The sequence below is a fragment of the Aptenodytes patagonicus genome, chromosome 22, assembly GCF_965638725.1.
Source record: "Aptenodytes patagonicus chromosome 22, bAptPat1.pri.cur, whole genome shotgun sequence".
Classification (NCBI taxonomy): domain Eukaryota; kingdom Metazoa; phylum Chordata; class Aves; order Sphenisciformes; family Spheniscidae; genus Aptenodytes; species Aptenodytes patagonicus.
The window spans coordinates 7385333-7411321 of NC_134970.1; the positions used below are offsets into that span (position 1 = coordinate 7385333).

Consider the following 25989-nt stretch of genomic DNA (forward strand, 5'->3'; position numbering starts at 1 on the left):
TAGCTCTATACAGGACACACCTCATGTGACAAGTGCTCTGTGGTTCCCTCTCCCAGGGAAATACAGCTTGCATTACACATTTCTCTCATCTTTCATGCTCTCCAGTGAAAATCATCCTTTCCTGTCATATTTCTTTCTCAGCTGACCCAACACAGCTCTGGCCATCAATGGTTGGCACAAGACAAAGCAAGGTGCTCCTCAGGCAAGCAGGATGAGCAGAGAAGCTCTTATCCAGCTGTGGCAGCTTCAACCTGGCTTTGCAAAGCCCTTCCTGAATGGATTAGGATGCTTAGCTTTAAGAGTTGAGTAACTGCATCTCAGGACAATCCAGGAACACCAGAAAACCAGCAACACGGTCTGTATGCCACCCCTGGACACAAGCCCCCTCTCAGCACGATGAGCACAAAACAAACACCCCCAGCACTGCCTGGGGTCTACCGGTTGTCCTCAACGATTGTGGTACACACAGCTTCCCTTGGCAGCACCTTAGCTGCATCCCTAGCTGGGAAAGCCAAGGTCCTTACCAGCCTATCTGCCACACAGCTGAAGCAGTGGCTGCAGCACTTTCTGCGAATAAACAGACCAAGCATCTTCCCCGGCGCATGCCAGGGCCAACTTGCCTCCCTGAGAGAGGTGTTTCCTCTCCTGGTCAAACCCTGAGATCCTTCCACGGAGTCCCTTGATCACCCTGGGGACATCCTCGGTCATCACTAGTCAGAGGGCACCACTGAGACCGTCTCTGGGGCTAGAAATGAACCCATCAGTCCCTGTGGTAGTTTAAGCCTTTGGGGTATTAATACCAGAAAGGATGGGAAACATTCAGATAATTAGAATTTTTAAATAAAAAACCCCAACAACCTACCAAAGCTCCCACACCTCTTATAAGACTTTAATATTCATTTTAAAGAGGCAACATGGACACTGCTGGTGGCCAGCTCAACCCAAACCCCCAAAAGCCATGAGTTATCACAGCTATTGAAATGTTTGACAGAAGGATCCCAGAGCAGTTTGCACTAATTGCTCAGTATAAATGCTCCATTATGTTCTCAGACAATCAGAATCTACCCAGCAAATCAGCTCCTCTGATCCACTGTAATCAAGAAGCAAAGCATGCATAACATCGCAATATAAACAGTGCTTGCAGAGGGGCGCAGGGAGGAGGGGAAGCTGGCTTAGCTTGGCAGGTCCTGGAGTAATAGCTGCCTTTTTTGTTGGTGTTTTGTTTTGTTTCTAATTTCCAGAGGAAATTTAATTTCAGGAAAATGTGGCACAAACTTCCAAGCTGGAGGAAAGCGGCAGCTGATGAAGGGGTCCAGAGAAAGCGTTGCAAAAGAAGCAGCAAGGGCTGTACTTACAGGTAAGCTGTTAGAGGGCTCAGGTTGGCAGGGACCTCTGAAAGCCCCAGCTCGGAGCAATCCACCGAGAGCATGATGCCATCCTCTTCGCAGTGGCACTGGGGTGGGCACGAGGGCGCAGCACCTTGCTCCGCAGGCACCACCTGGAAGTGGGCAGAGGAGGCCAGAAGAATGCCCCAGAAGAAGAGCTTGTCCATCCTCGCCTTGGCTGCAGCCGTGGGGACTGTGCGAGGTGCCGCCGGCTCGCTCCGACCCCGGGGCTCAGCTGGATGGAGGGGAGTGATCCCACTGCCTCGCACACAGCGGGCAGGGTATCTCCCGCAGGTCGGAGTGTGGTAAGGATGCAGCCAGGGAAGGGAAGGCATTGTTGAATGATCTTGGTTATTGGGTTTCAAGGGCTGGGCAGGGGCGTGAGACACTCCAATGGGAGGAGTTAAACTTTCTACTCTTTCCCTCTCTCTCTCTCTTAGAGCTGGCAGGAATTTCATTCAAAGGGAAGAAAGGGGGGGGGGGAAGAAACCTCAACAAATAAAGACCTGTTCATAGCTCCGGGACCTGTGCTTATTTTGTAACAATGTTTTTGTGAGATAGCAGGGCAGGGGAAGGCAAAGCTGGCTCCGGCAGGGCAGAGGAGTATAAATAGGGAGGCAGGAGTACCCAGCGCTTCAAGGGCTCCAGACTTCGGGACGCTGAAATACAACCCCAGATAAAGGACTCTGTGTGTCTGTGCTGGCTGCTAAACCCAGCTGCAACTGGAAAGTCAGGGTGCAGCTGGGGAGAAGGGAGTGAGGAGCTCACAATGAGCTGTTTGCTGGGAGAGACCGTGCCCAGGGCTGTAGGTCTGTCTGTCCTGTGTTCCGATCCTCACTCACGAGCAGCCCTGTTGCTATCCCCCTGCATGGGGCTGGGGCTGGGTGGGAGATGCAGGGGGATGATGGAGCAGCAGTGTTGCTGAGCTCGGTGGGAGACCTCTCCAGAGAGGTCTCCAGGTCAGTGGGACATGGTGCTCTTGCAGCTGTGCTGCTTGCTACAGTTTTGCCCAGATCAAGATTGTGTGCATGTGTGAGCTGCATTTGCAGGAGCTGCACAGCACTGATGCCGGGAGCAGGTGGCTGGTTTCCTCCAAGAACTCTTTCTAACCTTGGGTAAAATGGTCAGAGGTCAAAGTGGAGGAACAGCCTGTTGAGTGGGGGCTTGAAGCCACGTCATCTGGAGCTCCATCATGCAGAAGGGAGCAGGTTTGGTTTAGCAAGGGGGTACTGCCTGTGCCAGCCCAGCCCAGGGCCTCGGGGTGTCCTGAAACATGTGGGATGTGCATCAGAACAGGATTTCTTGCTGCTTGGGTGTCGAGGAGCTACCGAGTTCTGGGGCAGCAGAAGCACCTGCTTAGAAAAGGGCGCTGGATCTGCCATGGGAGAAGGCTGCAAAGGCCAGCTCTGTGTGGCCTCTCTGCTCCTCTCTCTTGATTGCAGCCACTGGCTGTTCAGGGTCACTGTGATGCCCCTGGCTGGGGTGATTGCTGTCCTCCCATGGCAGTGGGTTCAGTGACAGGGGCTGAGTCTGACCCCGACAGCTTGAACCACGCTGCGTCTCTTTCTACAGGGCCATGTCTGTAATGGGAACGGCAGCTGAACACAGGTCTCTTGCACTGAAGAAAGACAGCTGACCACTGGGCTTTAGGTGGATTGGGACTCCCATCAGAGCCGGTGTGTTCCTCCGTCTGCCTCCCCTCCAGCCATGGCTGGAGGAAGTGAATGGGGCAGAGAAAGAGGGGCCCAGGTTTGGGTGGCTGCAAAGTGCACCCACGTAGTCACCCCTCTGGCGGTGGCCATGCCACGCTAAGATGCCGCATGGCTGAAGCACAGACTGGGAGATGGTTTTCACAGCCTCGCTTCCTCTGAACGTGCTTTTTGTTCTGGCAAAAGTTTCCTAATTGATAGCCCCATTATCTCAGGATAAAAGAGGTAGGGGAGTTATCTGAGGTCAGGAAGGTGAGCCTGCAAAGTGGGAGACTTAAAAAGCTCTAGCTAACCTGGGGCTGGGGTGCCTTGCAGCCTTGGAGTCAGAGCAGGTATCTCCTCCGAAAAAAGCTGCTCAAGATCAAGCTCAGGGTTCTGGGCTGATGCACAGACTCTGGCTGAGGGCTTTTGGCCTCGGTGATGCAGGATCTGAAACTATTTAATTTGCAAAGTCCATTCAGATCCTGCAGTTTCAGGACTGAAATCCTATCACTGCTGAAGTCAGTGGAAACTTTGTCACCGAGTGCAGAGGAGCGAGGATTTTGGTCTAGGAGCAGGAACTGATTTAATTGGAATTAAGCCCCTTCCATCATGAGCAATTCTGGACATGTCATTAATTAAATGTTTGCAATGTGTTTTGACAGCTCCAAATGTAAAACACTGTTTGGTGGGGAGATGAGAAGCCCTCCTCGGAGAGAGGGTTCCTCCTTGGGTTCCTTGACAAGCTTCCCCTCCAGCTCTGACATGGGCTTTAGCATGGCCTGAAATGGCTGGATTTGCTCCGACAGCAGTCAGGAATTTGGTGTCAGTCTGGAGAAAGTGTCAGGCCTATAACTCTGCTCCTGGCTGCAACAGCAGCTTTTATCTACGATTTCCCCGTCCCTCTCTCTCCAGCCTCAGCAGCCAGACACCAACCGCATTGCGAGCTCCTGAAAATTTCTCGCTCAGTGAATTCTCCTTGGGGATCCAGGGCTCTGGCTGAGCACACTATTAATAGAGGTCTTAAAAAAATCACACTGAAGAGGTTCCTATTAAAAACTGCCATTCTGCTGAAATAGAGCCATTTCCTCAGGAAGGCATTGACTGCAATGACATTTTTCACATTGTTTTTGGAGCAACACAGCCTGAAGTTGGAGGGCTTTGCTCTGTGTGTCTCACTTTGCTTTGACTTTTCTGTTTGCTTTTTATTCCAGCTCGGCTGTGGTGTTTCATTTCCATGTCTCATTTCTTTGAGACCTGATAATAGATGCTAATATTCGAAGTGTTCACTTATTCCAGCGTGTCGCCTGGCTCCTGGCAAAACCAAGAGTCTGGACATCAAGTCGTTTGGACCAAAGAGCTTTGATGTTTCCGTGGTAAACCTGGAATTTCTGAGTAAGTCTCTCTGGGGTGGAAGTGTCATTTTTCAGCCAGCTCTCACTGAAATTGCAGTTTGCTGCGAGTAGTGTGGGCTGCACCGTGCCCTTAATAAAGGCACCAGGAGCTCCAGATCCAGCTCATTCCTATTAACGCAAGTGGATGTTTTTCTGCAAGGCTCACACGTGTTTGTGTGTTGTCCTCTAGCGGCAGGCTGCGGTTTGGGGAGATGAGAAGAGCACTGCTCCACAGCAAGCTGAGCAGCGCTGTATGCTCACCTGAACAGCTCACATGCTGCAGCCAGGCTCCCCGACACACTCTGGGTGGCAGGTGACATCCCAGGTGATATTTCTCCTGCTGCCTCCACACTGCATGGCTAACAGGTCTTCCTACAGCTTGCTTAAAAGCAGGGAAAAAAACTTGGAAAAAATTTAGAGAACAGCCTAAGTGGGGAACAAGGTCCAGCTCATCTGAGCTACTGCAAGCACAGTTATTGCCTCTGCTCGTCAGGGGCACAGAAGAGGCGGGGGTGGTGGGTAAGGGCTGCGTTATTCACGCCAGCACAACATGCTCGAGGTGGTCTGGCTCCGGGTCTCAGCCTTGGACCTGAGGAGAGCTGGGAGTCTGGGTACCAGCGCTGGCCAGATCCTCTCTGTGGACCAAAAATGAAATGCCAAACAAGCTTTGGGCTGTGGACTGTGGCTGGCAAGGCTTTTTAGAGCTGTTGGAGTTTAAAGGCTAACAAAGTTGTTGCGGAGGTATAGCTGGGGCAGGGCTGCAGCTAAACGCTTACAACAGGCGCTGATGTCCCCTCCTGCAGAGCCAAAATGACTCTGTGGGCCCAGACGGGACAACCTGCTGGACTTTGACCTTGTCACTCAGCAATGCTCTTCCTGCAGAGCAGAGGGAGGTGATGGGCAGCGCTGTGCTGTCGTTCCTCCCAAGGTGCTGCCAATGCCCTGGACATCCATCCGGGGACATTCCCAAGCTGGAAGACAGGTTGTGCTAGCTGAGTCAGAGGGCTGGAGGCTGTTTATTTCTGTCCTCAGCATGTGCCAGACCTGGGGGCCCTGGAACAAACCCATGAGTGTGTCTTCTGCCCTGCTCTCATGGGGCAACTGTTTGTGCCCTCTTTTTATTCCCTTCCAGATTTTAGAGGGTTCAGAATCACCCCAGTAGGATCCCAGTTTGGCCGTTGATCTCCAAGGACAACCAGTCCCTACTGCAGACCAGGAGGACGCTGGCTGGTTTTCACTGCCAAGGTCATGGCAGGAACCGAGATCCCACTGTGCCGCACACTGGAGAGGACAACAGAGAGGCAGTCGCTCCAGAAGGGCTTGCAGTGGAAAGAGGAGATGCAGAGAGTCCCAGGCAGTCTCACAAAGCACCGGGACACCAGAGAAAAATAGGCATCACCAGGACCGGCCCATGTGTGCCAGGGCATGCACTCATCCACCTCATCTATGACACCTCTGTGGAGGGGACGCTCACTCCTGGCACGTGATCTCTCTATAAGATAAGCCCTCCAGACTTTCTCGCCATCCCTGGCTCCTCCTGAAGCTGGTCCTCCAGGTTCTGGGGAGAGCAGGAGGCGGCCCAAACCAGCAGGGATGGGCTGAATGCAGCAGGAGCCAAGAGTCTGGTGCTTCAGATGTGTCTGTAAGCCCAGGGCATACCCCAGGGAGCCATTCGAGGTTGGGCACAGGGGCAAACGCCAGAGGAATGTTCCTGGTGCCCCTGCTCCCATCGGGGCCATCCAAAGGCTGAAATACCACAATCAGGCTGCGGGTGAGTCCAGGCCCAGCAAAGGTTCCCAGAGGCTTTCCAAAATGTAAATGCAAACACTTGCAAACAAGCAGAAAGCCCCAGAGCCCAGCATGCTGCTCCAGCTGCCGGACTGGGGCAGGGGAAGACCGGGGACTGGAGGTATCCGTGCTCCCTGACAGTGGGAAGGGCTGGTGCCAATGAAGTCACACAGAGAAGGATGGTTCCTTCCTGATGCCCAGGGCACAGAATAGCGCAAGCCTCAGATGCACTTTAACTCCTTGCTCTAGGAGGCGCTGCTTGCAGAAAGCCGTGGGGCAGCCCGGTGGCTCCATGCCCTGCAGAGAAGAGGGACAGAGTGCAGAGCTAGGTAGAAGACCTGTTAGGTGGACCAGAACCCCGATTCAGTGTCCTACATGCTTGAAGACCTTCCTCTTTGGAGTGCCTGCATCAACTGGGTCAGGGAGCCAAAGCCATGGGAAGCCTAGCACATGCAAGAGCAGGGTATTGAAGAGGGAACCTCGGCTCTGGTCCTACTCAGGTGTCCCAGGAGGAATTCCCCTTCCAGTTCAGACATACCTTGAATCTGTCTGGCTCTAGTGCTTCTGCTCTCCAGGAGGTGGCTGACAGCAGTAGCTGATGAGAGATGATGCTGGAGACCCTGGGGAGGAATAGGCTCCAATCCTGCTGCTCCCGGTGCTGGTACAGCTCAGATGGAAAAGACAGTGAGCAGTGGGCAATCCCCACACCATGGCTACAGCTGGGGCAGCCACAGCCTGGTGCCAGGCACCTAATATCATGGAGGTGTCCAGCTTGGGATGTGGCAGGGTGCCATGGGCTCCCTGTGGTGGGAGCAATGCCCTGTTACTGTGTTGTGCGAAGATGTGGCAGCTGCTGGACTCTCTGTGCCCTGGAGGGAGCAGGGGGACAGGGGACAGCCTAGGGCAGAGGTTCAGCACCAGTGAATGGAGAAGCTGTGGGATCAAGGAGCTGTGGTGCCCCAGCAGTCACCAGCAGGCTCCCATGGCTGTGGGTCCTCAGGAGATCCAAGGGTCGGGTACCCCTGCTCTCCAGTCACTTGGCAATGCTAACCCAGTCTGCCCCTGCTCTGGCAGCCATGGGAAGCAGGGAAGAGGGTGGGAAGGGGGGGTCCAAATGGACATGGTCCTGCTCATCTTCAGGGTCTTGACCTCTGCACAGGGGCTGATGGAAGAGGGTGGTGGCTGGATGCTGCCAGACTGCAGCAGGCTAAATATGAAGAACAACACGGCACGGTCCAGAACTTGCTGGGCGGCCCGAGCTGGAGGCTTGTTTTGTTTTACTGTTTTGTTGTCTCTCTCTCCCCCTCTGGGTTTCGTGGCTCTGAGCTGCAGGGCTGGAAAATTATTCATCCAAACCGCAGCTCCCATGACACCCTCTGTAAGCATCTGTGGCTCCAGACTCCGCTGCAGCTGTGGGTGGGACGTCGTAAATTCATCATCGTCACCAAGTCGGCCTCCTGTTAGACAGGACATGAAACACGGAGCAGCAGGCTGTGCCACAGACGCAGCCATATCAAACTCACCGGGTGAAACCTGTCGGCCAGTGTGCGTGACAAATCCCTGTCCCATGCCTGTCCCATTGATGAGAAGGTCCCTTCAAACCTGCCAGAGCAGCTGTGCTTTAGCTGCAGATGTGTGCAGGTTCACCTTGGCTGCTGGCTCTGCTGGAAACACTGTTGTGTTGTGCTAGCCAGATGTGAGGGCTGTGGGATCACTTGCTCCCGGACTGCTGGAAGCTCTGCAGACAGCAACATGCCTCCCCCACTGTGGCTTTCACTTGCTTCCTTACGACCTGGAGCCAGTGCCTCTCGCAACTCTGTGCCACAAGCCCTGGGTCTGTGCATCAAACCTGCCTGGCTGTGTGTAGCTCTGCCCCATGCTGGGACTGCCATCTCTGTGCATGGACACACAGGAGACTCATGAGCACTTTCCCAAGGGGCTGTAGAAACATCTGGTGCAGCAGCCCATCTGGCAAGGCAGACGGACAGTGATGTGCTGAACTGAGCCCCGTTGGGACGAGAGGTGGGGTGGGGCAGGTGCCAGCAGAACTCACCCCCCCATCTTGCTCCATCACTGCCATCAGCTAAGGGTGAACTGGGGGGTGGCCAAGTTGTCTCATGTGGATGTTGTCCTGCTCTTCTCCACGAAAGGCAAGAGCCCACAAGCAGTCCCTGGGAATGCTGTCCCATTCTGAGGCCTCTCTCCTGTGCCGCAAGCTGTAGAGCCAGACCCAGACCCTCTCCATGGGGAATATGGCTTTGAGCAAAGCCCCAGGCATAATGACTCTGAAAGCCACAGGGTAGCTCTGATTGCAGAAAAATAGAAAAGAGACGATGGGGAGTTCCTGCCCCTCCTTATCCTTGGCAGCTGCCCCTTTCTGAGGATGCAGTCCTGGTCAGGCTGTTGGGAGACCCTGGTAGCTGCGCTTGGCAGAGCAAGGGAGGGCTTGTCTCTGCAGAACCCCAGGCTACTGTGGGGCGATGCACAGCCAAAGGGGCAATGACCACCCACCCAGGGCAGGGAGCCAGCAGTACAAGCCCCACACACTGGCTGCCAGGCTCTAGAGAGCAAAACCCCTGGTAATCCTGCTTCTGTGCCCCTCACAAGGCTCCTGCTACCTCACGGCAATGGCTCCTCCTTCGCGTCTTCACTGTCACTGTGATTGGCCCCACTTCACAGGTCAGGGCACTCCACAGATGTTCTTGAAATCCTCTGAGACTAAGAGCATTAGGTGTTTTACACATCATAAACCATGCTGGGACATACAGGTACAAACGCTTGTCGGTGTTCAATGGAGACTGCACACTTTGAACAAGAGCCTGTTGGGCACCAGGCTAAAGCTCACATCTACACACACCTTTGAGACGTAACCGTGCTCAGCATCTGGGGTTTCTGGGCCATGCATAGCAAATGAGAGCCACAGGCTGTGTCCAACAGCACCAGCAGGGAGATGCTGGAGTTGGATCCAGGTCTGGTTCATCTCTCCCCTGTTTGAGGGAATGAGCACCAGTCCTTTTCCTACATCAGCAGCTCCCTCTCTCATTCCTGTGCAGGGACCTCTGCCTTCATGTGCTTTGCAGGTCAGCTGTGCTGAGGCTAAGGCAGTGAGGAGAAGACTCTGACAAGTGGATGGGATTGGGCCTCCGGTGTGGAAGTATCAGCACTTTCACTGTCCTTGTAGGGGTTTGTTAGAGTGGATTTGCAGGTCCTGGCAGAAAGGCTACCGTCTTGTAGCCCAGGAACTATTTTTAAGGCTGGCTGGAGCTGGAGGGTGAGAGCTGGACATCAGGGTTGTTCCTGATGGAGGTCTAAGAAGGATGGGCCTATGTGCATGTGGCAGCAGGCCACATGGTCTTTGAGACTGCTCTTTCTTGGGTGCTCTTGGGATAAACCCCCCAACACTGGTGAGATTCTGTGCTGCTGGGCAGGTCTAAACTTCGCCAGCCTATCAACTCAAAACTCTGGACAGACAATGGACACATCGTTCTTTGGACCAGATTTGATTTTGCAGCTTGCTTGCTTTATGTCAGGCCTCCAGCATGCACCGGTGTGTTCTCCCCTGGTGCCCCAGAAGAACATGGCAGGCGGCTGCTGCTACAAACTGCACGCACCTCATAAGCAGCAGACAGCTTGACCCCACCAATCCTGCCTACTGGGCTGGGGGGTCACTGGGAGCAAACACTTCCTTGCTTCAACACATCCTGCAGCACGAGCATAGTTACTGGTTACATGAAAGTCATAAAGCCAAGAGGCTTCCTGTGAGCATATGGGCAAGTGCCAGACTCCTCCCAAGACGACATCATAAATCCTTTTGTGCACATAAGAATATCCACTGAGTTTTGCAGGCCTTTTTCGTGTTGAAGGTATTCACACATCCTCCTGGAGAGCTCTTGGCATGTTGGCATCCAACCAGAAGCAGAAACGCTACAAGTTACTGCAATGGTCACCTGTACAGGCTGAGCCGCGAGTGACCTGTCACGCCATGCTGGTGGGTGACCCTGGGACAAAGATGTAGTCACATGGAAACATTTTCAAACAGCAACTGGATCCATGACAATCCAGGTCAGGGTGGATGAGGGTCATCACGGGCAACTCGGAATGCTCTGACCTGTGGTGAAGACAGCATTGCACACACAGAGTGCCTAGGATGGGGGGAAACAGTGGGGGGAAAAAACAGCCCTGTATGGGGCTAAGGCTCTGCACCATCTTGGTTTCCTTTAGCCCACGAGTGCTGCAGCTTGGAGCTGGGAGCAGAGCAGGGAATGCACTGAAGGAGAGGATGGCGGAGGGGACTGAGCAGCAGCGAAGCCCTGCCTGCAATATGGAAGATACATTGTGCGCATGGAGAGACTGCTCCTACCTAGCTGCACACTGCCTGTGTCTACATGTGGGCGGTGGGTGCAAAGGACAACAGGCAGGTTCCCACCCTGGCTGAACACATGGCTGGCAGCTGCACTGCTCTGGTGGCTGGTGGGGACGGGAGTTGGGTGGGCACAGCAACTGCCAAAGAGAAAAACATTGTCTGGGGAGAGGGGGAAAAGCTGCTGGGCATCCAACCCAGTTGCAACCGAGGCATCATCCCAGTGCTAAGCCTATGCTTAGGTGCCCTGGGTGTCCCACTCTGGGCTGCAGGCAGCAGGGTCCTTGTTTTGGAAGAGGGAGAATCTGTTTGTGGAAACACAGGGGCAGTAGGATAAGTGGCCAACTCAGTCCCCAACCTGGTGCTGTCTACTCCTTGCAGTAGGTCTTGGGACCTCCTCATCGTAGCTGTTGTGTCTCCTCACCCCAGTCCGAGGCAGCTCCTGCAGGGTATGGTATTGTGGGTAGGAGTGTGGGCCCAGACTGGGACAGGGGTGCTGCTTTGAGACTGTACCATAACCCCGTGCTGCCTGAAGGGTTGAAGGAGGGTAAATGGGTTCCCAGATACAGTTTTTTCTACCTCAGGAATACGCTCGTGAAATCATCTGCTTTTTTTTAACTCTTCCTTCTGACCTGCACTTGGAGCTCAATAAACCAAGTTGCTACCTGCAATCTCAGCTTGTGCATGGCCATCCCTGCTTGCAGAGCAGCGGTGTCTCTACATGTGGCTGCGTGGACAACCCAATTCCCGGAGTAGCAGCCAGTGCTCTGCAGTGAGCCACAGGGCTGCCAGCATGTCAGCTGGACCGGGTGGCTTTGCCCTGGTCCTTGGCTCTTGGGAACCAGCAGGTTCATAACTTCAAGCCCAGGCTTCACCAGAAAATGTGTCTCTTCCTCATAAAGCTGTGGATGGGTTGGAGGCTCACTGCAGAAGTGTTGCCTCAGTAACAGGAGCAGATGAGAGTGAGCAGAAGCTGCTGTGTGCCATGGGCTGCAGTATCTGGAGTGCCCAAGGGCACCCCATCTGCTGCCCATGGCTAGGGACACAGCTGCCCTTTTGGGAATGGCTGCTGTGCTGCAGCAGGGGAAGGCCTCAGCATCGCTGAGACCCCACAAAAGCCACCCCACCCTTACAAGCACACTCCTTCCTAGGGCTGTTTATTGTTTGTACCTAAGACTGATCCACCAGCCGAAACAAGCCAGCTCCCACCATGCTCTGCCCACAGTGGTGTCTGGGACATCAACACACCCGGTGCCCATGGGCGCATGGAGACCGCGGTGCCCAGTGCTCGTGTCAGACCTCAGCAGCCTGCAGGCACCAGGGCTGTCCAGGAGCAAGCCCAGGGCTGCCCCTTCTGTGCTGAGGGGCAAGGGCACCACAGAGCTCTCGCAGCCGGCGCCGTGTACCGCAGTGGGGTTAACAAAACTTCCAGGCACCAGGAACCCCAGGAGATGGCCAAAGCAAGGGAGCATCCTGCCCACCCCTTCACCATGTCTGCACTGAGGGGCTGCAAGCAGTGTGTGGCAGGACAGCGCTGCCCATCTGTTCAGGAGACCCCATGTCACTGCTAACACCATGTGGGACGCATTGGTGACAGTGCCAGGGTAGGTCCCCTCTCGCTGCAGGGCTCGCTCTGTGCCAGGAGCCCCATGGTGCTCTCACCCCAGCTCCTGGCTCCAGACAGGACCCTGCAGAGGTGGAGGGCAGGACGGTGCCAGGAAGTGCCGGGTGGTGTTAGGGCTGTTTCTGAGCGATGATGTCCCGGATGCAGGTGTACAGGAACATGTACTGGTCCTGCAAGAGAGAAAGGGGGTCTGGAGTCAGGTTTCTGACAGAGACCTCCTGGTTGCAGGACTAACCCTGCAATTTGCCTTAAAAGGTCCTAATTAACTAACAGCGTCTGATGGCAGAGCAGGATTTTCTGTCCCAAGTGGTCCATGTTTTTCCTGTCACCAGAGTTGCCCAGAAAGGAAGAATCAGGCCTGGAGCTGTAGTTACACCATGTCTGTAATGTTACTCCTGCTTCATCATTCCCGTGATGGGGATGAGCGGAACATCCCCATATGAGATGGGGATGAACAATGTCATCTGACTTCCTCAAAGTGCCCCGGTGGCTTTTGGATGTGCCATGGTGTTTGCATCCAAAACGAGACCGAAGAGCAACTCCAGTGATGCTGCAGGGCAGCGAGTGGGGAGAACTCTGCCCTGCTGGAGTGCACAGGGTCTGACAGTGACCTTAGGCCAGGAGGGAAGACCTCTGGAGCAGGAATTTCCCTTGGTGGCAGTGTCAGTGTACCTGAATCAAGTGCTGACAGTGGATCAGGGTAGATCTCTGCAAGCTCTCAGAGGTAGACAAAGAGATCTGGGTGGTTTTAGTCCAGTTGCATCCTTTCTCTATTTTTAAGATCACCAAAATGATCCATCAGTACCAAATGTGGGTCCAGAGGTCTCAAGCCCACTGTACGTTTGATATGAGGTTCTGCTCAAATGCCAGGCTGCTCCAAAATGATGCTAGCCTACAAAACACCCAGGACTGACTACCACCATGGCAGGGCTCCGAGAAAGGCAAGATGTGGGAAAGGTAAATGAGATTGTGCTCAATGCACAAAGCTGGAGGGCAGGGCCAGCCTGCAAATGATGTGGGTCGAAATCACATGGTGGCCAGGAAGGGGGGATTAGGGACTCGACAGAGGGGCCCCCAAACAGCTCACTAATGCGCTGGCTAAGCTGCAAGTCACGAGGAGCCTCCTCCCCTGCCGGTGGTGGGTTTAGCCCCACTGAAGGGCCGGGAAAGCCACAGATCACACAATGGCTGCGGTTCCAGGTCACCAGAGCATGTTTTCAATGAGCCCAGCCTGATTGTGAAATCTGGAGCGACAGCCCAGGATTGACTTCAGACCAGGCACACTCAATGCTGGGCCAAACGCAAGAGCACATCCCCAGAGACACGCGCCATGCTGGAGCTGGGGGTGCTTAAATACCCGGCAGTTATCCATGGACAATCCCTCAAAGGTTCATCTTCCCCCTTGTTTGGCTACTAACCCCCCCAAAAAATCAGCTGATGCCCTCAGCATGACAGCAGCATGCCCCCGCCAGAGATAAAGGGGTCCTGGCAAGCCCCCACAGTGATGGAGGAGGCTGGCAGCCACATGGCAGCAGCGTGGGGCTGGAGGGCAGCCCTGCCTGTCCTTCGCTGGCCATGCTGGGATCAGAGCGACCACTGCTCACAGCAAGGTGGGGAGGCAGCTGCCTCTGCTGCCCCCCCCTCAGTGGGGCAGCAGCTTTTGATCGGTGCTTGCTGTGCCTTTATGGGCACATTGTGTCTCTGCTCGGCAAGACCGCTGCTGAAATACAAAGGAGCTCTGAAGCAGGGGCAGCGGACGCCTTGCCCTCCTCCGGCTCCCACCATGCGCATGGTTCACATTAATTAAGAATGCGATTAGCTGCTTGCAGGCGGCTCTGCAGCTGGGAAGCCCCAGAGAGATCTGCCCCAATTCTGCTGTCCCCTGTGGGGAGAGTTTCCAGGGATGCTGCATCAGCTCGTTCAGCATTTGCAGCAAATGAAAGCGCTGTCCAGAGGGCATCTGTGCCGCCAGCACCAGTCAGGAGTGGCACGCTGGAGGCCTGTGAGGCTGGGCTGGCACCGCACGGGCAGGGCATGGCTGCAGCACCATCAGACAGTACCACAGAGCCCATGCGGCTGCAGGGCAGCTGCAAATGTGGCAGCGTGTCCCAGTGACTCGGCCCCAGCTCTGGCAGCAGGCAGGGGCTGGGAGCAGGCTCTGGGTATGGGGGATGCGGCAGGGAAAGGCCCCGGACAAGGGGAGACCCAGCAGATTCTGGGTGCCCAGGCTGACAGCCATGTCCAGAGGCCAGGTTTATCATGTAGGATGAAACCAGTGCTTCATGCTTTCCGGGGCAGAATGCCTTGCATTTATCGTGAGCTCACATGCAATTTAACCTATTTTAACTCCAGAACTGAGGAGGTGGAAAGCCCTTCCCTGGGAAAAGACACTGCCCTTAGCCCTCAGTGGCTGGCAGAGGAAGCATGGAATAAATCCCTGCATAGGCTGGACAGGCTCCCAGGTGGCAGGCAGCACCCAGGGAGTGGGCAGCATGCTGCCAGCTCCAGGCAGCTCAGCATGAATGTTCCTGTTCTGCCCAGCTCACCACCCTTCCTCCTTCCCACCTACCAGCGTCGGGGTCATGAGACAGCAGCTTCTCGTCAGCTGGAGGGTCACCCCGTAGACATCCACGATTCTCTCGGCTTTCATCTGGTGCAACAGGCAATCCAGGGAGATCAGTGTCCCCATTTGGCTCACGCCACTGCTGCAAGGGACAAGGGAAGGTCATTGATGCCAGGCCAGGCTGAGCTGAACCTCTTTGGAAGTGGGCACCAGCCCAAGTCGTCAGAAGCCCCATGAGAAAACATGCTGCAACTGAGTATGGTGGGGATAGGGGGGTGTGAGCACTGGTCTAGGTGGCAGGGAGGCCTGTGCTGACCAGGGGCATGGGACCCCAAAGTGTCCGTTGAAAGAGCCTGGAGACCCAGCCTACCCTGCCCTGCCGAGCTGTGCATCCCTCACCCAAGCCAGCTCTGCCGATGTGCCGGCTGTGTCGGCTCCTGTGGGACTGTGAGCTCTCCTTGGCTGCAAGCAGATGAGGATGTCAAGGGCTGCTCCCAGGATCCTAGCAGTCAGCCCAGGGATGGCCCAGGCACGTCAGCCCAGGAATGCCTGCTCCATCCACGCTTGCCTCTGGCCCAGCCCTGTTTGCCCTCCTTTCTCCCATGCACTTGGCAGAGCACTGCTTCATCTGACCTCCCAAGCTCAGAGCTTCCTTGGCTCCCATGGACCTACTCTCAACATGCCCCAAAACCTTGGCGTCCTTGGTAGAGGGTGCAGGCTTGCTGGTGGCCATGCCAAGGCACTGTGCTGCCCATGGATGGAGCAGTAACGTGATGTACCTGCAGTGCAGCAGGAGAGGACCGGCTCTTTTTCGGTGGGGTATGCACCGTCTGACAGCAGTGAGGAGCTCCACCAGGCTCTGGACATCTGGCTGTTTTTTGCTGCTCCAGAACGTGTATAGGAACCGTTGTACCTGCCTCTCCTTTGCTTTCTTCTCCTGGTGAGACACAAAGAGTTGACATGGCTGTTGGGGATGGATGGGTGAATTCGGATGCAGAGGGGTCCCAGCTCTCCAATCCTTAGGATGTCAGATGCTTTCCCGAGCTAACTGCTAGCTTCTGTAAAGCTGTCCAGGCAGCCTCTGCTGGGGCATTGCCCATCACCCGCGCAGTGGGTATGGTGCCTCTGGCAACCTGCTCTCCTTCCCCATGGCACCCTGACCTGTCCCTTGAGAGGGAGACTGAGAACTGTGTGGGCCTTTTCAAAGAGGGTCAGAAAGACCTATCAGCAAGGGGCAGGGGAAGCCTCCAAGCCTCTCCCATGCATCTCCCATGTCCACTGAGCAGATGCTCTTCTGGATGTTGCAATCTAGATTCCCTCCTGCATTTGTGGACTGCTGGCACTCTGCTCTTGCAGCTCAGACAAGTCTCCACAGACCTTTCAGCTCTTGCCCCTACAGACCTGTTTGCTAGAAGTGAAGAACATCCCAGGCAGTGGGAGCCAGGCCAGCCCCATCAACACATACATGTTTTATTTTGAGCTGGATACACCTCCATCCAGAGACAAGCTTCTCCGTGCCATACTGGATGGTCAGCATCTTTGTGCAGAGACAGTCTCCTTCCAGGGGCCAGCATGCCTCACTTGGGACCTGTGTACAACAGCAAGTTTGGCTTCATGTTGACAGTTGCCGTATTTCAGATCAGTCACCATCACAGGGGTCTGTGATGGGGTTGGACCAAAAGCACCCCCAATGTCAGTCACCTCCAATCACTCCATGTCAGTTCATCCCCTAGCTAAACCCTGGGGGAGTTTTTGGAAACAACAGCAGATTGCAGCCAGCTTCCCTGTTAACACAGAGCTTGCTTGGCAGTGGGAATCTGCTCAGCAAACGCTCTCCACCTCAGATGGACAGAGGCTGGAGCTGCTGTCCTTGGGTGCCTTGGAGATGCAGCTTGAAGAGTACCAGCTGAGTCCACAGCCATGGACCGCATGGTGGGCAGACAGAACCTGTCTCCCATGACAAGCAGTGGGAGCACTTTGACACAGGAAAGGTTCAGCTTTAGCCAAGCTGGATCTGCACCCAGGCTTCAGGAGGCAGTGACGAGAGTTCAAGTTTCAGAGCTATGCTAGCTTCCAGCTCTGTTAAACAGATCCCTGCTCTGCCATGGCGCAGGCAGGCACGGCGCCTTACCTCCCCCTTCTCCTGCCATGGGAGAAGAGTTAGGATGGTATGAACATCCTGTTCCCACACCAGGGTCCAGAAGTCCTCCATGGTCAACTTGTCAGGCCCCTGGACAGCCAGATACTCCCTGCTGGAGCTGCAGCCCTGGGCGGGGAACGAGAATGTCACTCTCCTGCTGGAGAGGGTGGCACAGGTACCCCCTCAGCCCAGGTGGCTGCAGGAGAGGCCAGGAAAAGAATGGAAGCTCAGCAGGTCAGGAGGCAAAGAGAGAGGAGAAAGCACTGAGGGAGGGAAGTGGGGACAGCCCAAACTGGGCAGGGCCCCAGGAGTGAGGCAAGACACATCCTCAGTCCCCACAGTCCCCTCTTGTCCACACAGAGTCACAGCAGCAGTGACTGGTGGAGCAGTGCAGGATCCAGGCAGCAGGGACTGGGTGAGGATGGGAAACAGCCGTGGCAGGACCCAGGCATGGGGGTGGGCATTGCTGCTGGGGGTACGACTCACCGGGATACGCCACACCTGCAGGAGACCTGAGAAAGGGCCCTGTTCCAGCAGGGAAAACTTCACTCTGGAGCGATCGTCTGCAAAATACATGGGAGGTGGAGGGAGCCAGGGCAGCCTTGCACTCACACAGCTCCTGCAGACTGACTGCCAGACTCTGCACAGCCGCACAAATCCAATGCCCGATTCACCATTTCTCTGCAAAGGTCCTCCCCTCTGCAGTGCTCTTGTCCAGCTCATGGACATTGGTCCCCAAAAGACAGCCCTGGGGCTTGTTCTGGAGATGCTGGAGGGGAATCCTTTTCTGTGGGTGGGAAGGGACCTTCACAGGTCTCTATCCTAACGTCCTTCTCAAAGCAGATACGTGTAGTGCAGGTTGCTCAGTGTCTTGTCCAATGGAGATCTGCATATCTCCAAGGATGGAGAACCTGCACATGCTCTGGGCCCCTGTTCCAGTGTTTGGCCACCTTCGTGGGAATTCTTTTTTCCTTATACTGAGTTGGATTACCCTTCCAAATCATCCCCATTGCCTCTTGTCCTTCCATGGTGCACCTCTGAGAAGACTCTACATTTTCTCTGTGCCCTCCCCGCAGGTAGCTGAAGATAGCAATAAGCTCTCCCCTTTGCCTTCTCTCCTCCAGGCTGAACAAACCCACCTATCTCAGTCCCATACATCATGTGCTCCACCCCCAGAACACCTTGGTAGCTTTCTGGTGGACTCACTGCAGTGTGTCAAGATATTTTCTTGTACTGTGGAGCACCGGCCCTGGTCCAGCCCAGCTCCACACAGGTAGAGGAAGGAAGAGGATGCAAGGTGTCACAGCACTTACATGGAAGGATGCTGGAAGAGGGCCGTGTCTGCTGGTTGCCTGAAGATGGTGTTGCAGAGCTGGCTTCTTCCTTGACAACCTCTAGGAGGGTCTGCCAGAGTGAAAGAGAGTGGAGGAAGGGTCAGGAGGAGCAGGAGGAACTGGGGACTCCCGAGGATGCCTGGCCTCAGCAGAGGGGTAGTTATAGCTGCACATGCAGAAGCCTTAGCAGGGGTGTTATGTGACAACCTCTGGGGTAGGCTACCAGGTCTGCTCTGCGCCGTCAGGAGATGGCTGCATTTCTCTGTAGGAGAATGGTGTTCAGGTAGGTCCCTACCCTGCATGGGGTCTGGGAAGGAGGGGGTCATGGGCAGACCCTGATCAGTGCAGGATGTATGAGGGAGCTATGTGCCTGGGGATGCAATGCCATGGAGAGGGGACACTGCCAGGACAGCCAGGCATGTGGAAACTGGGGCATGGGACCCACTCAGAAGGCACTTCTTGCGTGTCCCCCAGCCTGACCAGGTGCTATCGCTCCCCAGGTCCCTCCAGTGCATATGGCCATGGCAGCGCTCCCTGCACCCTGCCCAGGACAGCTCTCACCTCGTACTCCCTCAGGAAGCCCACATGGGACTTTGCTGTCTTCTGGGCATAGTGCTGAGCAAAGTTTTTCAGCGGGATGGGGCAGGACCTGGGGAGAGAAACTGGGGGTAAGGGTGAGGTTTAGCAACCTCAGCAGCATCCAGGCTGTCTGCAGTAGGTGGACAGGCACCTTCACTGCTCAAATGCCAGGGCCCTTGCCGGTCCTCAGCCCAGCTCTGGTCTGTGCCAACCTGCTCTCCCCTAGACAAAGGCAGGTCTCAGGTGTGGCACAGCCCAGGGCCCATTCCCAAGATGCAGCAAGGACAAGGGCATCCTGTTCTGAATGAGGGAGGAGAGAATTTGACTATAGACATATGTGACCTCCAGATGTAGCCTCAGAGAGAACGAGGTAGGTGGGTAAAGCCATGCCCAGCCTGACCCTGCTCCCTCCTCTTGGCCTCCATTAGAAGGGACATCCCAAGGCCACCCAGCTGCCATAAGTCCCTCCAGCTTGAACCCATCCCTGTGGGTTGGGAACCCAGGGGCTGGTCGAAATGCCTTCCCCAGGACAGCTCTGCAGCTCTTTGGCATTGGCGTAGCCCAGGAGACTGGCACTGGAGGAAAGGAGGATGTGGTCCCCCAAGCCCTCCCAGTGTGACCAGTGACTCACACCTAGTTGTGGGCTGGGCTCCCCATGCTGCAAGGAACAACCAGCCCTGGGCTGACCCCCCTTAAAACACCGGGTGGGACGGCTGGCTGGACTTCCCTGTCCTTCTGTCCTGGAGCCCAGGCTCAAGCTGGGGTCAGGATCCCAGCTTGCTGCCTGAAGGGGCTGTGGATCAGGATGGGTAGAGTGGCAGGCAAAATGCAGGAGGCCTTTACCTCTCTGTCCTTGATAAACCCAGGAGAGGTTCCTCCAAGATCTTTTCCAGGATACAGCTGTGCAGAAAAATATACTGGGACTGGAAGGCAAAGGCAGACAGCAATGTAGAGCATTGCACCCTGCAGACAGCATGAAAGGGTGGGTATGGCACTGCCTAGTGGGCAGAGGGTGTCCTACATTCATGCCCCAAAAGCCCTACATTCATGCCCAAAAGGCCCTGGCTACTTCAATCTCAGAGCCCTTGGATCCCTCCACTGGGTCTGTCCGTCTGTCCTGAAGGGTAGTAATGACACCTTGTCCCAACCCTGAGTACTGGAAATATTAGATCGGCTGTGGCCATCACAGGCCAACAATATGGTGTGGGTTAAGAATTGCCTGCAAAGGGCCTGATCCTGCTCCTAGGTGCTCTGGGGTCTTTCTGAGCCTCCTGGGAGGGCTCTGAAACTCTGCATGTTGCTGCTGTGAGTCTGGCAGGGCATGAAGCTGCTGGAGACCCCCAGAGCTAAGCAATTTCCACTGCAGCTGGGCTGCTGCTTTAAGCGGCACTGTGACACAGTGTCAGGTTGAGGACCAGCCTAGGGGTGCTGGGGCTGGCTGGCCAGCTCATCTGTCTGCCAGCCTAGCTAGCTTTTATGCCATGGAGCAAGGGGCCTGGGGGAAAAGGTAGCAGAGGTCTTACCAGCGTCTGAATCATCAGGTAGCGGTTCATCCGCAAGGCGTAAACAGCACCAAACGTGTCCACCACCTTCTCCTGCTTCATCTGCTGCAGCAGCTGGTCCAGGGCAATGAAGGTGCCAGTGCGGCCCACCCCGGCACTGAGACCACAGACAGCAAGGGTTAAACATCGCCTGACCCCACAGCCGATGGGGTCCCCTCCCACTGCTAGGCATGGCTCCCAGATGCTGCACCCTGGGGCACTGGTCCCAGCACAGCATGGGGTTGAGGAGCCATTCACACTGCCCTGGGCTGGTGCTGACCACGTCCAGCTGCCCCGTCCCCTGGGACTGGGGGGCAGCCTGCAAGCAGACCTGTAAACCCCAACACCCAAGCAGGACACTCTCTACAGACCAGCTGCATCTCCTGGGCACTGCTTTCACTCCCAGTTTGTGCACAAATAGGACCCTTGTGCCCCATGCTCTCTCCCATCGTCCCCTCCTGCCATCCCCTGGAGCAGAGCCTCGCCTGCAGTGCACGAGGGTCGGCCCCGCGTCCTTGGTGCTCTGGATGTGCTCCCGGACCAGCTCTCTGAAGGTCATAATGGAAGTCGTGGACTCTGGGATCCCATGGTCGGGCCACGCCGTGTAGTGCAGGTGGGACACGTGCCGCTCTGCCTGAAGACCCTCCTGCCAGGGGGGATGTTGGTGATCAGCGTGTAGCCCACTGGGACAGGGGCATGCATGCATGCCGCAGCCCTGGGAGCACCCGGGGTCTTGGGGACACCCGGCTCAGCTGCAGGGAACAGCCAACGCCAGGTCTGCTGCACTGCCTGGTGACTCCTGCTCCCCTGTCCTCCCCCATGGTCCCCTGCCATGGTGAGGCACATGGAGCTGGCAAGGAGGAGACCTGCCTTTGACTGCCAGGGAACATGCCCTTGAAGCTGCAGGCTGTGTCCCAGTGCAGGGACGTGGAAAAGAGAGAGCTAGGGTGGACAGCAGAGGTGATACACGTTGACAGTGGCAGACTGCTCCAGAGGGGATTGGGTCTTTGAACCCTGCTAATGGCAGGGAAAGGAAATTATGCCACCACCACCGAGGAGAAACACCACTGCATCCCATGCAAACCCCCAGCCCTTGACAGGTCCCTGAGTCCGTCCTCTTGGGTCCTTACTCACATGCCACAGTTTGAACTCGCGCATGGTCCACTCCTCGGAGCTGCTCTGCGTCAGCAGGTGGACCTGGACCTGCCCGTAGGAGACTGGGGCAGATTCGGATGGCCAGTAATGATCACAGAGGACCTAGAGCACAGGCAAGATGGGGTCCCAGTGAGGCCAGTGAGGGCCCAGGTCCCACTGGGTGACCTCCCAGCTCCCTGGGAGCGTCTGGAGAGCAGCAGCTGTGCAGGGAGCCAGGGTAGGTCTTGGGAAGCAGGCAGGGGTACTTCCCCTTCCCCCCAGGAGCTTTGCATGGCACTGCCCCACCTCCCCTTTGTTTGGATCTCAGCCTCCTCCAGAGAAAAGGACCTGTGTGGGTCTCATCATCCCTGGAGACTAGAGGAACAGCCCATGTGAAGTGTCTCATCCAGAGGCAAGTGGTAATTTCAGATGCTGCAGAAATATCTGAGGGTGATGGGCATGGTTCCAGCTAAGCTCCACTTCTGCCCCTTCCCACCCCAAGCTAATGCTGAGCTGCACACATCAGCCTCTGTTCCCCCCAGAACTGCCTGTCAGGGAAGCTGTGTGGCCCGTGCTTACCCTGGAGCCACATCTGAGCAGGGGTTGGTGGAGGGCACAAACTCAGCCTTGGGCTCAGCCCACACAACCAGGTCTGGGCTTGGCTGGGGCTGGCACGTGGAAGCCTGGTGGTGCCAACCTACCCGCCCGTTCTCCATGCACACTGTCAGCATGATGATGTTGCAGACATTCTGCTCCCACACCAGCCTCCAGAAGTCCTCTATCGTCTTCTTCAGGGGCCCCTGGGTGGCAATGAACTCCTGCTGGGATGTATAGCCCTGAGCAAGAGGCAGATAGGAGGAGTTGGCAAGTTGCTGAGGCAGGTGGATCCTGCCCTGGGGCAGAGTCAGTGCCTGGTCTGCTTTTGCAGTAGAGAGAGAAATGCCCGTTGCCCTTAGCCCAGGCGCGCACGGTTCCCAGGCAGCTGATCTTAGAAGCAGCTGATTTCACAGGAAGCATGTGCTGCCCAACATGTGCTCTCTACATATTTGGAATTAAGATGTGATCCCCGCCGTTTCCCTCCAAGCAGTTCCTCATTCAGCCTACCCAGGGTCTTTCTTGTGCTCCCTGGTCATTGCTGAAGGCAGGGCGAGCATGCAAGGTCTCAGGCTGCTTCTTTGCCTTTGCCCCTTTGACACACCCATGCCCCGCGGATCCACACACCCGTGCATGCATGCTGTGTGCCCTGCCTGTTACCTGGGAAAATCTCCCGGATGGGGGATGTGGGAACAGCTCCGGGGTTGTTCAAATGCAGCTGCACAGACCAGAAGGAGAAAGAGCAGACAGACAGATGGGGCAGTAAGCTGGGAGAGGATGGGAAGAGGATAGTCCTCAAGAAGAAAGCAGAAAGCCTTGCCAGTCTCCTCACACTCACACCTCTGCATTCACAGCACTTGCCATCTGACGATCTCCATCAACCCCTGCTAAAGGGCAACTATGCATCTCTGCCTGACCTCCAACTTTTTGCCAGTCTGTGCCAGCTGTGGCTTCAGTGGCAGCTCTTGCCCACCAGCCCTCACAACCTCAATCCAGACAGAGTTTCCCTGATGGTGCCCCATGGCCATGTCTCTGTGGGGAAGGCAAGTGGGATCTCACAGGCATGAAGTTGGCATTGATGTAGTCTGAGTGTGGATCCTCCCCCAGTTGGCTCAGCTTGACCCGAGAGTGATCATCTGAAAGAGACCATACACACGTGACCCTCCAAGGCAGCCCTTCACCAAGACATGGCCATCTCCTCTTCACCTGGGTAACACATTGTGAGAAGCCCCAGCAGCTCTGCTAGCTCCATGTACACAGTCAGCAGTGAGGCTCCGTGCTCAGCCAGGCACGTTCTCCCTGGAGAGGTGAGCATTGCCTGCCAGCTGGCTTAGCAGGGGGGTAAGAAAGCAAAGCTGGTATCATAAGGCTCATCGGAAAAGCCATGGGACATTCATGTTTCCCCTTTGGTCTCTAGCTGGGACCCATCCCTGAGCTGGGCTCACCCAGCACCTGCCCAGCAGCCTCCTGGAGGAGCTGGGGAGGGTGGTGGCTCAGCCCTGGCTCAACCCTTAAGCCAAGCCCCTTGCAAGACTCCTTCTCCCAGGAGAGGAGCCAGGCACTGTGAACCCTGCAAGCGATGCAAAGTGAGCTCATCCCTGTGCGTTGCAGCGTGAACTCCCACCCCAGATGCTGGGGGGAGGAGGGAGGAGACAGCACTTACAGGGCAGCACGTGGGGATATCTGTTCTTGGAGACGTTGGCTGGTAGTTCGGCCTCCACCTTCGGCTGCTCCTTCCCAACTTCCTTCAGCTCCTGTAGGACAAGGGAGAGGATAAGCACAAGTGTCTCTCTGGAGAGCTCCTGGCCAACCCAGTTCCCTGCTTATGGCCAACGGCTGTGTGGTGGTTCAAGAGGGTCACCTATGCACAGGGAACGTCTCGACTCCCTCAGGATAGCCTGTGTACTCTGAGCCATAGGTGGCTTTTCCCAGTGCCTTTTCAAACAGCACTGTTTGTATTTAAAAGAAAACAAGCCCAAGAACAAGTATGGGGGAAAAAAACCTTGTCAGAAATCAGAAATCCAGTAGACCAAAGAAACTCATGAGTGTTTTGTGCTGAGAAAACAGAAGCATCTTGTGCTGCTTCTGCCTCTGTCCTCACTCAGAAGGCCAGAGAAGGGTGATGTGAGGAGGGCTTGAAATCACTGGTGGGACTTTCAAAAGTGCTGGCAGCAGAACAATTCAGAGACTGCAGATGTTGGCAGTGGGAGCCAGTGAAGTTAGCCAGGCGAATTTCACAGCCTGACCCTATAGCTCTGAGAGTGCTCCTCAACCTTCCTTTTGTCTGCATGCTCTTTTCTAACACTGTCAAGGTGGATCTCATTGCAACACCACTCAGCATCTTTGCCTCCAGTCCAGGCCTGGGGCCCTTAGCTTTGTCCACCAGCAGCTATGGACAGTGCTAGTTCACCTCATGCCACAGGCAACACATGTTTCTATCAGAACTTGAACAAAACAGGTTTTGAGCAAAGGAACTGCCTGATCGTTTGGTCCATCCAGTCTTTAGCCTCCAAGATTGCCTAGTAGAGTGGTTGGATTGCTAGAGAGATGGGTCCCTGGAGATGAGGAGTCCATAGAGGCCACCCAACAGCTGGGGCATGAGCTATCTAGAGGGGAAATTAAGTCTCATCTCTAGCAGGAGTCTCATCTCACCTCAAACTCCTGGAAAAAAGCATGGTTAGCACTTGCTGTCTTCATCTCATAGTACTGCTTGAAGTTCTGTATGGGAATTGGCCGATGGACGTTTCTGCATGAAATGAAGTCCAGAGGAAAACTTGCCTTAGATATTGGGAGGTCTGGCAGGCCAGTCAGGTGGCCAATGAGACAGCCCAGCCTTGAGACCTGCAATACCTGAATGCACACACACAAGGATGGTTTATAGCCCACGTCATTGCCCAGGGAAGTGGGTCCAACAGAGCATTGTTTAAATATTGGGAGGGATTTCAGGATGATGACATTCTCCTACTGCAGAAGCCTTGCAGAGGAGGTATGGACAATGCATTTCCACTTCCATTGACTTGGAATGGAGCTGGGCAATAAATATTGAACATGGGAAAGACTAAGATTTAAAAAGTAACTGAAGGAGAGGAGACAGAGTTGGATTTTTCCTAAGTCAAAGCATGAGAAAGGAAGTAGGTGAAGGACTCTGGGACCTGCAGTAGGGACACGCATAGAGGGAAGACTCCAGCACTCACCTCAAGCTGTAGGTCACCATTTCCTGGGGCAGGCTGCTCTTCTTGGTTCTAGAATCAAAGCATGGGAGATGTTACTCTTCCCTGCAGTGCAGGGACAGATGCTGTGAGCGTATTGTGTACTGCTGGCTCACGGAATGCTTATGAGCAGACAGCTCACATCAGGCACAGTGCCTTGCACACATGTAGGGTTCTGTGGATTAATTGCACACGGACAGCTCCCCTCTCCCCTCTGCCTTTTGCTTCTGTGCTTGCCAGGCACAACTCCACTAGCGGGTGTCCTAGTTTGCCTAAATCTCATTTTATACCCTCTCACTGCTCTTCCTCCTGGCCTGGCACTGAAGGTTGGGTTTCTCAGCCTGCACCCACCAGGCAAAGAGATGGCTCATCCTCACCTCTTTGCTCTGAGCTGTTTCCAGTAGACCAAAGCAAAAATAGCTGCAAGCGTCAAGAGAAATCCCACGACGATTCCAGCAATTATTGGCATTGAGAGTGGAGTTGCGTCTGCACCAGATCCAGCAGCTGGAATCAAAGACATAGAACGGCCAGAAGTAAGAGTCAGTAAATGGATGCATTTACTCTATTTATTATATTTGCCACAGCCTATGATCTCCCTCTGGCTTGCCATTGTCAGGTTGTTAATTATCTCTAACCTGCACAGCCAGGTAGGGAAG

The 25989-nt window shown here is 55.2% G+C and overlaps 2 protein-coding genes across 9 annotated transcripts in view; both read right to left on the reverse strand.

The window, feature by feature from the left end:
* Window positions 1-1720, reverse strand: part of LGR6 (leucine rich repeat containing G protein-coupled receptor 6) — a 148578-nt gene extending 146858 nt beyond the window's left edge. For 3 of the 4 annotated variants that reach the window (XM_076357803.1, XM_076357802.1, XM_076357801.1), the window contains exon 1: window positions 1356-1591. In XM_076357803.1, the coding sequence (XP_076213918.1) occupies window positions 1356-1552 (197 nt within the window). In that variant the 5' untranslated portion in view covers window positions 1553-1591. Of the gene's footprint in view, window positions 1-1355 lie in introns of all 4 variants that reach the window. The other variant, XM_076357800.1, reaches the window with a different exon arrangement.
* Window positions 1721-10337: 8617 nt separating this feature from the next.
* The window catches only part of LOC143169933 (receptor-type tyrosine-protein phosphatase V-like), a 37194-nt gene continuing 21542 nt past the window's right edge, over window positions 10338-25989 (reverse strand). The window contains exons 22-40 of one of the 5 annotated variants that reach the window (XR_012996969.1): window positions 25711-25837; window positions 25319-25366; window positions 24777-24870; window positions 23788-23878; window positions 23184-23260; window positions 22232-22366; window positions 21531-21653; window positions 20882-21042; window positions 20379-20514; window positions 19699-19778; window positions 18838-18925; window positions 18256-18346; window positions 17429-17505; window positions 16934-17068; window positions 16268-16390; window positions 15582-15739; window positions 14809-14944; window positions 12278-12409; window positions 10338-10363 (exon numbers count right to left, since the gene is read on the reverse strand). Coding sequence is in view for 3 of the 5 variants with exons in the window: in XM_076357754.1 (XP_076213869.1) it covers window positions 12350-12409; window positions 14809-14944; window positions 15582-15739; window positions 16268-16390; window positions 16934-17068; window positions 17429-17505; window positions 18256-18346; window positions 18838-18925; window positions 19699-19778; window positions 20379-20514; window positions 20882-21042; window positions 21531-21653; window positions 22232-22366; window positions 23184-23260; window positions 23788-23878; window positions 24777-24870; window positions 25319-25366; window positions 25711-25837 (1940 nt within the window). In the remaining 2 variants the exon portion in view is untranslated. Of the gene's footprint in view, window positions 10364-10998; window positions 11058-11757; window positions 12410-14808; window positions 14945-15581; window positions 15740-16267; window positions 16391-16933; window positions 17069-17428; window positions 17506-18255; window positions 18347-18837; window positions 18926-19698; window positions 19779-20378; window positions 20515-20881; window positions 21043-21530; window positions 21654-22231; window positions 22367-22784; window positions 22843-23183; window positions 23261-23787; window positions 23879-24776; window positions 24871-25318; window positions 25367-25710; window positions 25838-25989 lie in introns of those variants that run through there. The other 4 variants (XR_012996970.1, XM_076357756.1, XM_076357754.1 and 1 more) reach the window with 4 other exon arrangements.